Below are 12,829 nucleotides of genomic sequence, written 5' to 3' on the forward strand. Positions count from 1 at the left end.
TAAAAATCAACATGGAAATAGTTGCTGCATTAAATGCGTTAATATTGGCCTTAGAACTTGGTTTAAAATTTGACAATGCTCAGAAAAAAATGAGGAATTCAATTCAAAGTCTGTGATTTATGTGTAAGCAACAATTATCCATTTGCTAAATATGTACATATAAGCAATACATAAGTTGACCGCGAACCAATGCCGCAGGTATGGTCGTAAACCCGGAAAGGAGGGAGCACAACTACTCTCGTAGTCCGAGATAATGCGAAGTCCCAGCATGAAGGGGTCGAAAAAGGTTCAGCGAGACCCTTCTTAATGAATGCCCTCCAAAAATGCTCCATACCACGAGAAAGAAGAGTCTCTTCGAGTCATGCTAAGACGAAAACTCCGCCGTCTCGAAAGGGTTAAGGCTAGGGGGGGTTTTAGGCACAACTAATACTTTGGGGTATGGGGGTATTGCATACCAACTAGGGTAAGTAGGTGTTGCGGGGGACCCTCCTCCAGAAAATTTTTAAGATTATTGGTTCAAAATAGCAAGTTTTACCGCTTTCTGAGGGATATTCGATTAATCCTAACACTATTCTATAAGTAATACTAATCCATTAAGTATAATGGATTAAATTTAAAAATTTCTCTGAGCTTCGGGGGGTGGTTTTATCCCCCAAAACATCCCCTCGCTGTGTCACTGCTATGTGAAACATAACATGATTGCTGTAATTTTCAAAATCTAGTGGGATATTCTATAAGGAGGATGATGGTAACCATAATAATGACAGCAAGGGCTGAGAAATACGAGTAAATAACCTTCAGTCTTGCTTCAAATGGCTCGAATGTCCTACCTCAGTGAGCAGGATGGAATAATTAAAGGAAAAATTGGAGAAGCTATGCAAAAAAAAAACAGTTTGGTATGTAGGAAGAATGACGGGACAAAGGAGACAATTTTGGGCCTAGGTTTGGCCTGGGAGAGAAAATTATCCACATGATCAAACCATTTTGACTTTTTGGACTGGGAAAAGGTATTAGAAAAATGATCAAATAGATCAAATAAGAAGTTCAATAAATACTATGGAAAAAATTGGCATGGACAACAATGACAGGTAAATCATCTACCAGCTCTACAAGGATCAGGAACCATGTTTCTGAATCATTTTCATTTAAATTCTTGCATCAATCACTTCCCCTTTTGCCAGCTTCAATTTTCTGATGATTTGATGTGCTAATGTTTGACAGTGTGGATATATACTTCAAATTCTGGGCTCTGATGGTTATATCTCCACTACAAACTAGCCCATAGAGATACATATGTAGTTGATTTTGCAATTAATGTACTTACAAAAACCAAAGTTCAACTCAAAGAGCACGAGGACAAGGTATATTTTATAGAATTTTTATTTTTAAAGAGGAGGACAATTCTTCAAAGTAGACATGACGTCTCCTCATGACACTTCATAAATTTCTTGACAATTCTCAGACCAGTATTTTTATCTCCTAAGCAATCAGCTTCATTCAGCATAAAAAAAACTCACCTGCAAATATCTTCCTTCATCTTCAATTTGTTGATCAGGGCCATGTTTTCTTCAATGAGTTCATAGCTGGACTGAGTCCTCACTGAGCTTGTTCTGTTTACCCGGGCACTGCACTTTCCATCTTTTTCACTCTCACTAGAAAATAAAAATTAAATTAATCAGCAATATCTCCCACACTTGCAAATGTATGAAACTATCCTTACAACATTTAAAATTGAACTTTGTCGCAGGAAGTATCTAAAAGCAGTGGCGCAGCAAGGGGGGGGGTTTGGGGGATAAAAACCCCCCCAAGAGCTCGGAGAAATATTAAGTTTAATCCATTTTACTAAATGGATTAGTATTACTTGTAGAATAGTGATAGGATTAACCAAATATCTCTGATAAAGCAGTAAAACTAGTCATTTTGAACCATTAATCCTAAAAATTTCTAGAGTAGGGCCCCCGCAACTCCCACTTACCCTGGCGGGTATGCAATACCCCTACACCCCAAAGTATTAGTTGCGCCTAAATCCCCCCCTAGCCTTAATTCTTAGCTGCACCCCTGTCTACAAGATATCTGAATTTCATCCCGGATGCAGCAAACTGCAGCAAAAATTAATTTTCAAAGTTCTGGTGTTTAAAACCGGCAAAAATTCTCATTCAAGCAATGCTGGATTAAATTTTTGCATCAGCAATGATAGGTTGAGATTGCCAGCTCATGCTTGCATATTTGAAGGGATTGTCATCATTCTCTGACATCCGCTAATTATATTAATCCGGTCATTTACTCAGATCCAAAATTTCAATTAAAAAAAAGAATATGGGAAGTTAGAAGAGAAAGATAAGTTATGAAAAAATCCTCCCCATTCAGCCATCCTCTTATAAGTTTGATGTAAAAAACACAGAAGTTGCCATCTACTTTTCAACAGTTGGTGATGCAATTAGAATTCTGGTTTATTTATTGGCCAAGGGAGAGTAGGGAAAGGACTGCTGACCAGTAAGTAGATTTTGGGTTGGATAAAATAATGGAGCAAAGTCACATTACTAAAAATAAAAGAGAATATATTTGCAGTAATGTTAACGTGGGAAAAAGAAAAATTCTATTTCAGCAAAAATGCCTAAATATGCCTAAAATGCCTACGGTATCATAATAATATTATAGCAAAAGTTTTGGGATTTCACCTAAAGCTTTACTTGGTTACTCAATCAAAATAAAAAATTATAGAAAGTTTCCCATAGGTGCAGCAACAAGTTATGCTAGGGTTGAATCCCTTCTTGACAGCATTTATTATTTTTTGTTGTCCACATAAACAATATATCCCACCCTTGCAAATATTAAACTAAACCTAACAATATTTAAGGTTATATTTGTTGGGATTACAATTGTAAATAATTTCTCTTGGCTGAGAAGTGTATTTTGGTTAGGGGGTGATGTTGTGTTGTAAACCTGCAAAGATGTCATAACCAAAACACTTCCAAGGGTTGGCAGCACTGCTTTTGTATGCTCTCGTGTGACCTGCTATGTTCTATTCAGTCTGTAACCCGCCCTGCTACACAGCAGTTGTTCTATAGCAGATGTTCTCGAACTGTATTCTAACTTCCTATTTTACGAGGCAATAAACGGCCTTGCGTACATTGTAATAAATGGAGCAAATTATTTACGGTTGAAATCCCAACAATATTACTGGCTAGAATTTATTACAAATATCTTTGCGACTGTGTGGCAGGTCCAAGGTTTGGGGGGGTGAGGACAGTGAGCATGTGACATCCTGAAAACCAACTAAAATGCAATAGGCAGAGCATAGCCTTAGGGAAATTCAGTCACTTTCAGACATCCATAATGTACACTAAGCGAGTAGGTTAGCTGTGTTGCCAAATAATCATTCATGAAATTCATGAATAATTCATGAATTATTTTTTGTGAGTGCCTGCTAAGCTGGTGGTTTGATAAACTTTTTTGTTGGGGATTTGAGACCTTAAAGAATACCATCTTTCCAATTTTTTTTTAATTATGGGCTTCCCCCTTGTCTGTTTTAATCTGCTGCTGAATGATAGGGGAATAAAACATACATTTTTTCATTAATTTCAGCTATATATGGTGGAGGCAAAAATTTTCTACCTTCTATTACACCCTGTTGCTATTATGATTTGAACTTTCACTTTCAGGGAATCATTATTTACTGCTTACAAGAAAAAGTAATTGTATATCATCAATTAACTGCTGTTTATTCATCATTCAAATGGGAAATATCCCTAGTTGGTTGTAACTATTGGCACACAAGAAAAAAGAAATTCAATTGAGAAAATGACCCCTTGTATTTTGGCATGCCATCATATTCACAAAGGTATAGCTACACATTTACCTTTGACACAGAAGATGAAGCCAACAAACATCTTAGAGAAGAAGATACTAGATGAAAAATCTTCCCAGGTTATAGGAACCTTTGTAGCAAATGTGGACTAAATTTTATTTCCATTTGCTTGAATATCATTTATTTGAAGGTTTGTGCAGGTTTGCAATGAAAGTGCATGGGTCAGTTGCATAACTTGCACAATATCATTGCGTTTGCATCAAGCCTGCAAGGCGAGTAATTTTAAAAATGCTCAGGGTGGAATCATTGTTTTTTTTTAATGACTATAGATCTATGATATCTCATTTTTCATTACAAGCATAGGTAGAAAAATATGTACAATAACTAAAATTTGATTCATGAGGTTCCCCTGCTAAACTGATCCGGCAAAGCAGAAAAAAAGGGAAAACATTCTCTCTAATGTTAGAACGTAGGTTTCCACGGCGATGGTTTGATCTCTGCATTTCTTCAGGGTTTCCTTCCGCGTCAGCTTGTTTGTGGACAACAGTTTCGCTGGCTATCCTGCCAGCGTCTTCAGGTCAAAGGTGTCGGCTGAAGGAAGCAAGGCAGAAACCGACAGCCGACACCTTCGACCTGAAGACGCTGGCAGGATAGCCAGCGAAACTGTTGTCTACAAACAAGCTGATGCGGAAGGAAACCCTGAAGAAATGCAGAGATTATTCTCTCTAATGGCTTTTCCCTATGGCATAGTGACTTTGATTATACTAGTTAAAAAAGTATTGAAAGTATTCAAATCATGCTGCACAATTACTTTGTCATACAGGTTTCCACAGGGCTTGATGAAAGCTTCTACATTTTTCAGGCTACCACCGCATTGAATATGTTCGAAGACAGGAAATTCAAATGCCTATTAAAGTTGGAAGGAAAGCTATCTCGGAAACTGATTTTCCAATTATCTTAGATAATCTTCAATGTGGAGGAGAACAGGTGCTGCCTGCCTTAGAGCTAAGCATAGCTCTTTATAGGCCTTAACTCTATATAATAATAGCCCCCACCCACGTAAATATTAGTTATTGAATGCCATTTTGGTTTAAGTTGGAAGTTATCGAATTTAATTCAGCCTCAAAAGAATGCTTATTGGACTTCATAAGACATTGGACCCGGTAAATTTATTTTGTATAAACAATGATATTCAAGCATACTACACCAAATCATGTAATTTTACCTTTTAAAAACCTTAAGGAGAAGAAAAAACGTAATCCTTCTACACTTATCATATAGAATTCATTTAGCACAGTTTTGCAACAACCTTAATATCATATATGCATAGCAAATAACTCTCATGAAAATGAAGCTGAAATTACCTTCCACTGGAGTCAATAAGTCTTGTGACCTCCTCAGGAGCATAACTGTAGACAGGCATCTGTGATTGCATCTTTGGAAGGTGTTCTAGGGCAGCAGCTGTCTCTTCGACCACATCCTCCACTTCCACCAACAGAGCTGCCGTCTCCTCTTCATCTTCATCCTCAAAGTCACCAACCACCTCCACCCCCATCACCTCAGATCGAAGCCGAGGCTCCGACGATGCTCGAGAAGGCACTGAAAGAATATACGAACACACTAAATCACGGCAATCAGAGAAATTTTTATAGTATGTATAAGCATCCTAAGATTCTCCATGTAAATCTATTTTTGAATGGGAAGATGAGGAAAATATTATATTTAAATGAATAGCAAGTGGCAGGATAGCTACAATAGGGGAGTGCCCCTCAACACTCCCCCATTGAAATTCTCCCACTCCCTCAAAAGATCAGAGGCAGCCAAACTCTTGGGGTAAAACAGTTTATGCAGGTAACTTTGAATTAATTGATTTCTCATTGCTTCACCTTGCACCCAACTCATATAAGCCTGGATATGGGTCATTTACCCTATTACTAATTACTAGAAACATGGGCGTACCCAGCGAGGGACAGGAGTGAGCAGCTGCCTCCCCCTAGAAGCAAAAATTGCAAATGTCTTTAAGGAAAATAATATTTTTTCAAGCAAATAATTTTAAAAACTAATAAAGAGCTGTTACAGTTTCCTTTAAATGTTGATTTCATTCACATTTTCCATACTTAAATCTTACTTACAACTTGAACGACCATGGTTTGCCCCCCCCTAGTTTTGATTCTGGGTACGCCCTTGACTAGAAAGTTACTTTAATAAAGTGTTGAGTGTTGTCCCTAGTCCAAAGCTGTAACAAGCATGAAGGGGGAATGAGGGTGTGTCAAACGGTTTAAACCTCCCTCAAATGCTTGGAAGATAGTTTTAAGTACACCTCCTCCAACTGAACCCTTTCCATACTAAATACCCTCCCCAGGTGAACCACTGTGAAACATTTTTATGACCACAGCCTTGTTTATAGCCTGGGGAAACCACTTGATTCTAATATTTTACAAATATTCACTAGCACATACAAAACAGTTTTTCTTTCTTTGCTTTGCATAATTGTTATTTCTTCCGGGAAGAGAGAAAAAATGATAAACAAAAAAAGCAAAATGTAATATTTTAGCAAAGAATAGAATGTTGAAAGTTAAGTAGGTATTATTATTCAATATTTACCATATGATATCAACCCTTAGGCTGCGGGAATGTTTTTAAACGTTTTGTATTTTTGGAATGGTCGGGGAGAGTTAAGCTGAAATAGCAATCCCTATCCTGTGGAAAAGTGCACTCAGGCTCTTCTCAGTTAGCAATAAAAGTGTTGGAAAACTGAAGACGGTAGTCGAGCAATGGTTAAATGTTCAAAAACGTTTTTCAGAAGTCAGCATACAAAACGTATAAAAACGTTCCCGCAGTCTAAGGGTTAAAATGTCTCCAAAATATGAATACTTTTTTGTTCAAATAGGCTAACAATGGTCCCACATTGGACAGAGCACAATGGATGAAGGATGAGCTATGGATAGCACCCAACTGATAGAGTTTCTGGGATATCAAGGGCAGAGACAGCTCTAGTTCTTAATTTTTCAGGAGGGAGGGGTTTTTGAGATCCTTGATCTTTGTCCTCCGTTGGCTGACTATGGCATTGTAATAGGATGACCATGTCAATTGAATTTGCCTAGAGTGAATGTGTGAAATGGGAATTTTTATACATACGTGAGAAAATTTTCAGATTCCCAGGGGATGGCTAGAGAGACCAGTGGCGCAGCGAGGGGGGGGGGGGTTTGGGGGATAAAAACCCCCCCAGACCTCAGAGAAATTTTTAAGTTTAATCCATTTTACTTAATTGGATTGATATTACTAATGGAATAGAGTAAGGATTAATAATATATCCCTCAGAAAGCAGTAAAACTCAGCATTTTGAAACATTTTCTTGAAATTCTGCAATTTATTAATCTCACACCTACCGCTTATCCTAGTGAGTATTCTACCTATACTCCCACACACCCCGGAATTAGTTGCACAGCAGTGCCCCTGAGAGAGAGCACTCAGTTTATGTGTACAAGTGCCCTTTATAAGTAAAGCTATCCCACTCATGGTATGACATAATTGCAATTATCATAAGGCCTGTTTATATGGTACATTAACATGTGCAAATTATTGTGTGAATGCATGAACCAAATTAGAATAGGCTCCTACTATTTTCTTTACATGTTTTTGCACAAGCAGGGCCAGGGGCGCAGCTAGGAAGTTTTAGGCTCAACTCATACTGGGGAGTTAGGGGGTATGGAATACCCACCAGGGGAAGCAGGAGGTGCCGGGGCCCTCCCCAGAAAGAAATTAAGATAAATGGTTAAAAATGGTGAGTTTTACGGCCTTCTGAAGGGATATTTTTATAATCCTTATATATTATTCTATAAGTAATATTAATCCTATTAAGTAAAATGGATTAAACGTAAAAATTTCTCTGAGCTCTGAGGGGGGTTTTATCCCCCAAAACCCCCCCTCGCTGCGCCACTGAGCAGGGCCACTCACATGGGGCAGACTGCCCCGAGCCAAAGAGTTGAAGGGGGCATTTCTCTTAGGAGGAGGGGGGCCTCACTCCCAAAATCTACCTAGGGCCACAAGAAGTCTGTGGGCAAACCTGTGTACAAGTTGGGTGATTACACATTGTCTTTTCGTGTTCATTCATGCCTTTATAAATTGTGACATTAACTTGTACAGGTAAATGTACCATGTAAACTGGACTTTACATTAAGTTTAATGAGCTGCTAATACAAACATACATGAAAAGACATAGCATGGCCAAAGATTTTGAAACTATTTTTGTGACAGCTTTCACTACTTCAGCTTCAGCTACAAAAAAGTCGAGTGAAAGCATTAAATGCATAGAAAAGCCAAAATACATGCTATTTTGCATCATGTATGAAATTTTATTCTACTGAGGTAATTTTTCTCTCTACCAAATTTTGTGCTTAATATCTGAGTGAGAGAAGGTTAGTTTTAAATACCTATGGTAGACAAATGGGTACCTATTCATATTAAAAATTAAGTTTGTAAAAATGAATGGGAAGGTTATTAAAAATCCCAACATCAGTGCATATTAAAAAAGCAGGGATACACAATTAACTATAATTGTTTTTTCATACATTCAGAGTAGATTCGTAAAATGGTCCACTACCCTTCGGCATGTATAAGATTTTTTTTCACAAGGGTTTCAAGAATATGTACTTAAACAGTGAATGCCTAAAAATTTAGTCAAATGCATAAATGGTCATGAAGCATGTGTCTGAATTAATTTAAAATAAAAAATAGCAGTTAGAGCTCTCTCCAATGTCTTGCATTGGGTGTTTAGGATAAAAACTTACATTTTACATAAGATTTTTTAGGTTTTCAGTGCTACTTTTGTGCCCCATGGAGATCACGGATGGAAGACAAGGCATCCACTGTGGACACCCCAATACAATGTCTACCAATTAATGCAATGTCACTCACACTTTTTCTAGAATATGTAGGAAATATTGGGACTTTTACAGGAGTGCTATGGAAAGCAAAGTAAATTCTAAAAAAATTTCCAAAAACTCAGGTGATGCCTATATGGCTTAGAATTTCAACATAATGACAATGACAAATTAAAATCATGGCGTTCCAATTATTTCCTACTGCATTTCACAATCGGTTTAGTATTTTTGACTCATTTTTTATGCATGTTTTACTAGTTTTTATAAAAGCCATATCTCCCAATATTTTTCTTTGATTAGGTATATTTTAACAGTTCTTTTCAAAATCATTTTCCTATTATTAGTACATAAATGACACAAAGGGTGAAAAACTTTAGGAATATTGAATGGAAAAGAGTAAATTAATTAAGTAAGGAGCCCAGCGGCTTTCTGGCACTAAGAAGACCAACCAGATTTGATCAGCAGCAGAAATGCTACCTCTTTCATCCAGTGGTATGACATATTAAACACTGAACATTTTTAGCGAGCAATCCTGAAGAACAGATGATTTTTTTCTTCCATGTAAATTTGGTCTTTCAGTGATGCAAATGTGTGTCCTTCAGCATCTTGGCAATGCAGCCAGGACACACATTTTTGTGTATTGGGTTGAACAATTTAAAGGTCATTTGCTATGTCACTGAGAAGACAAATATATAAGGGGAAAACCTCAAATCCAACAGCGACAATGCTACGGTTTTTTTTCTCATAGGTAGGTACTCATGTAATGTAAGAATTTCTTTGGAGAAAATTTCCTATAAGAGATTAGGATTCCCTCAGACCCAGTCTCCAGTAGAAATTGTCTAAGTCTGAGGGAAGAGGCTTTCACATGCTTCATCCTTTCAGGAATGACAAATTACACCATCTTTTTGAAGGTATACCTAATATCTAGCGCAAATAAGGCACTTTTTTTCAGCATACCAAACATATTGATGGCCCTAATTGGGTTTCTGGCTTTGTGGAACCACAACGTATGGAAATGGAATGTACTTTGTACATTTTACACTGAAAATTTAACACCAATTATAGTTTCAACCCTGTTATTATCAAGGCTGATACCTTGATGATGATATAACAGTATCGAAACTATAGTCGGTGTTAATAATTATTCAGTTTTGAAGATACCAAGTGAATTGAAAACTTCTGATATTCTAAGACTGAGCAAAGTAAATAAAGGCCCTGAGTTATTCAGTCTTGAGGAAAAGTAATGCTTTTTGCCCAATTCCAATGATGAACCTATGTATTCATCCCATACCCCAATAAAAAAACTGATTTTGGATCTGAAATTGGACAGAATGGAAATGTCATTTCCATGGCAACAGTTCAAAACAAGGGGGAACTGAAATGGATCACAAGGAAATGATTTTGGAATAAATGGAAATGATATAGAACAAAATACCAGTCATTTCTAGTTCACAGTGTTTCTAGATCAGGGATCTTGGTTCCATAGCTGTTCCAGATCTGTCCTGACCAATTTCAGGTCTAATTTTAATTGGGAGTTGGTGTAATATTTTTGATAGGGATATTGATGTTAAAATAGTGTATAAAAAGGTCATTCTATGAAGTACATAATTCAGATCAATTTTAGCAAATTATAAAAAAGTTCTAGGCACTGTGCAAATCGCATTCATCCTTCATAAATATTGTAGGATATGTACTGTACCTAGATCATTTTACCCCAATGATTGAGTTCTGCTGGGTCCTATAAGGTTTGGAAAGTTTAGGAAAGGTATGACTCCAGCCTCCATTACATACTTTAAGCTGAGGTTCATTCTTGCTTGAGCTAAGTTCCGTTTCATGGATATATTTCAATACTTATTAGAAATTTCAGATACTCAAACTTTCTTCAATGTAGCAAATCATTTTTACTAGGGATGGTCGGATCAGATACCTCGGATCCAAATATCCGCGGATATTGCCCTTCATCGGATACATCGGATCCAAAGTCGCGGAAGACATCGGATCTGGATTCGAAATTTTAAATAATAGCTTCAGTGAATGCAATAAGGGTGGAAAATGTTCCGATTCTATCTTAGAATGTGCCGTCGCATGTGATTCTTGTCTTACTCATGATCTGTTTTGCTTGAAAGCTCTCGCAGAGGTTATGTAGGAAAATTTCAGCCGTGGAAAATAAAAAAGGCAAAATACGACTGGAAAATAGTGTGACTCTTCCCAAGAGATTGAACAATCATCCAATCACAGTGTCAGGAATTTGAAAATGCATTTGGATCCGAAAATATCCGATCCGAAAGATTCGGCTCCGAAAATCAAGGATCCCATCCAAATCCGGATCCGAAAAAAATCCTAGATCCGTCCATCCCTAATTTTACAGATTATCAGCATAAACATAAGTCTAGTAGCAGCCAATGCTGTTGAAGTTACTCTGGACCGTCATATGCACTGATGTTGTTATTAGCTATGTTTCATGATCTACAGAGACTACCACTAAATACTTAATAAAATTATCCATCCATTGTACATCTTCTCCTTTATAGATCAAAATTAATGAATGCAAATGAATATATGTCACAAAAATAATATTTATGTACAATGATTGGGATTCAAACCAGAATCTGTAAGCATGAGGGTTTGGATTAAGAGATTTAAAATTATTTTTTCTCGATTTTCTCCTTTTTTGTTGTGCAGTGTGAATATAGAAGCAAATTTGAACTTGACTTCACACAAATTCACTACTTTCATATGGTTCTTTGAAAATTGTCAAGTTGCTAAACTCACCAATCTGATATTTAACACTGGTATTAAAAAAAACATACAGTTGTAATACCTCTCTCAAAGTGGAGTAGAAAATAAAAAAAAAATTGTTGAGGTATGATGAACAGTAAGAATTTCATGTGCTGACAAAAGAGGGGCATATAGAAGGAGTGGTTTTTATTGTAGTTTCAAAAAATAAATAATTAAACGAAGTTAAGCTCATATCTCTTCATTTAAATACACCACACCTTTCACCATCAATTGAAACATTGATAAAGACAAAAGAAAAGCAAAAAAAATTGCCATGTATTAAATGACAATACAAAGAAAGCTTCAACAGATTCTGTTAAAGGTGAAATTGTTTTCAGATGAGATGAAACAAAGGAAGCCGAGAGGAAGTTAGCTCTGCATAAGCATTCTCACATGACTAAAATGATGATATTCTACATTCTGGTCAGTTGAAAATTCACACAGAGAAAATCTATGGCATGAGTTCTACCACAAAGAAAGGAATGCAACACAAAGACGGGCGTAAGCGCAACAAACTCTAGTCCAAATTATCATACCCTCTTGCTCTCCCAAACAACTTGCGTCCTTGGAGTCTATGTGACCAAGACTTGATGATCGGCTGTGCATTAAGCCTCCATTTGTTGGATTACTGTCAGCAACACTTCCCTCAGACCTAGATCGAGGCAAAGACACGATCTGCTGATAGGTTAAGATGTTGGGTTGAGTGGATTGCGGTGCATCAGCCGATGTATTCAAGTCGTCCGTGGCAGTGTTCCTCCCCATAGGGGACAAGGGAATATAGGCAGGGTCGAGGAGAGTAAAGGTTGATGCTTCTGGGCCAATACCTCTCTGCTTCTCCCACTCATACAATTTCCGCGTGAACTTCTCTGAGATTCCTTGAAAGCGGAAAAATCCAGTGGAAGTCTGAATCAGTACCTCTTGCTTTCCAGGAGGACATTGACCCATTGCCCTTCGCATTCTCTCCAGCCTGTAATGGGAAAAAAGAAAGTTAGAAATTCAAAAACAATATGGCAAAGTTAACCTCTTGACAATCAAATAACTTTGATCATGCCAAATTTGATAAAACCGAGCTTGATTTAATAGGCTCTAATAATTCCAGTAATTTCATCAAGCTAATAAAATTGATCATGGATGTAACCAGCGGAGAGTAGAAGGGGGCAGCTGCCACCCACAAATCACGAAATTCTTTAAGGAATATCAGGACGGGATTGAAACGAAAGTTTGGAACAAATTTTCTTTAAACCCACAAAAATGATTCATATTAGTATAAGACATTTAGCTATAATAAAACTTATTTTTTTCAAGCAAATAATTTTAAAAACTGATATTTAATAGTTATAATTTTCTTAAAATGTTGTTT

At 37.0% G+C, this 12,829-nt stretch overlaps 1 protein-coding gene across 3 annotated transcripts in view; it reads right to left on the reverse strand.

Annotated features, from left to right (window-relative positions):
- The window catches only part of LOC124171025, a 71,897-nt gene that overhangs the window by 18,998 nt on the left and 40,070 nt on the right, over positions 1–12,829 (reverse strand). For all 3 annotated transcript variants that reach the window (XM_046550165.1, XM_046550164.1, XM_046550163.1), the window contains exons 6-8: positions 12,006–12,436; positions 5,173–5,407; positions 1,518–1,652 (exon numbers count right to left, since the gene is read on the reverse strand). In XM_046550165.1, the coding sequence (XP_046406121.1) occupies positions 1,518–1,652; positions 5,173–5,407; positions 12,006–12,436 (801 nt within the window). The remainder of the gene's footprint in view (positions 1–1,517; positions 1,653–5,172; positions 5,408–12,005; positions 12,437–12,829) is intronic.

Source organism: Ischnura elegans, chromosome X, assembly GCF_921293095.1.
Source record: "Ischnura elegans chromosome X, ioIscEleg1.1, whole genome shotgun sequence".
Taxonomy (NCBI): Eukaryota; Metazoa; Arthropoda; class Insecta; order Odonata; family Coenagrionidae; genus Ischnura; species Ischnura elegans.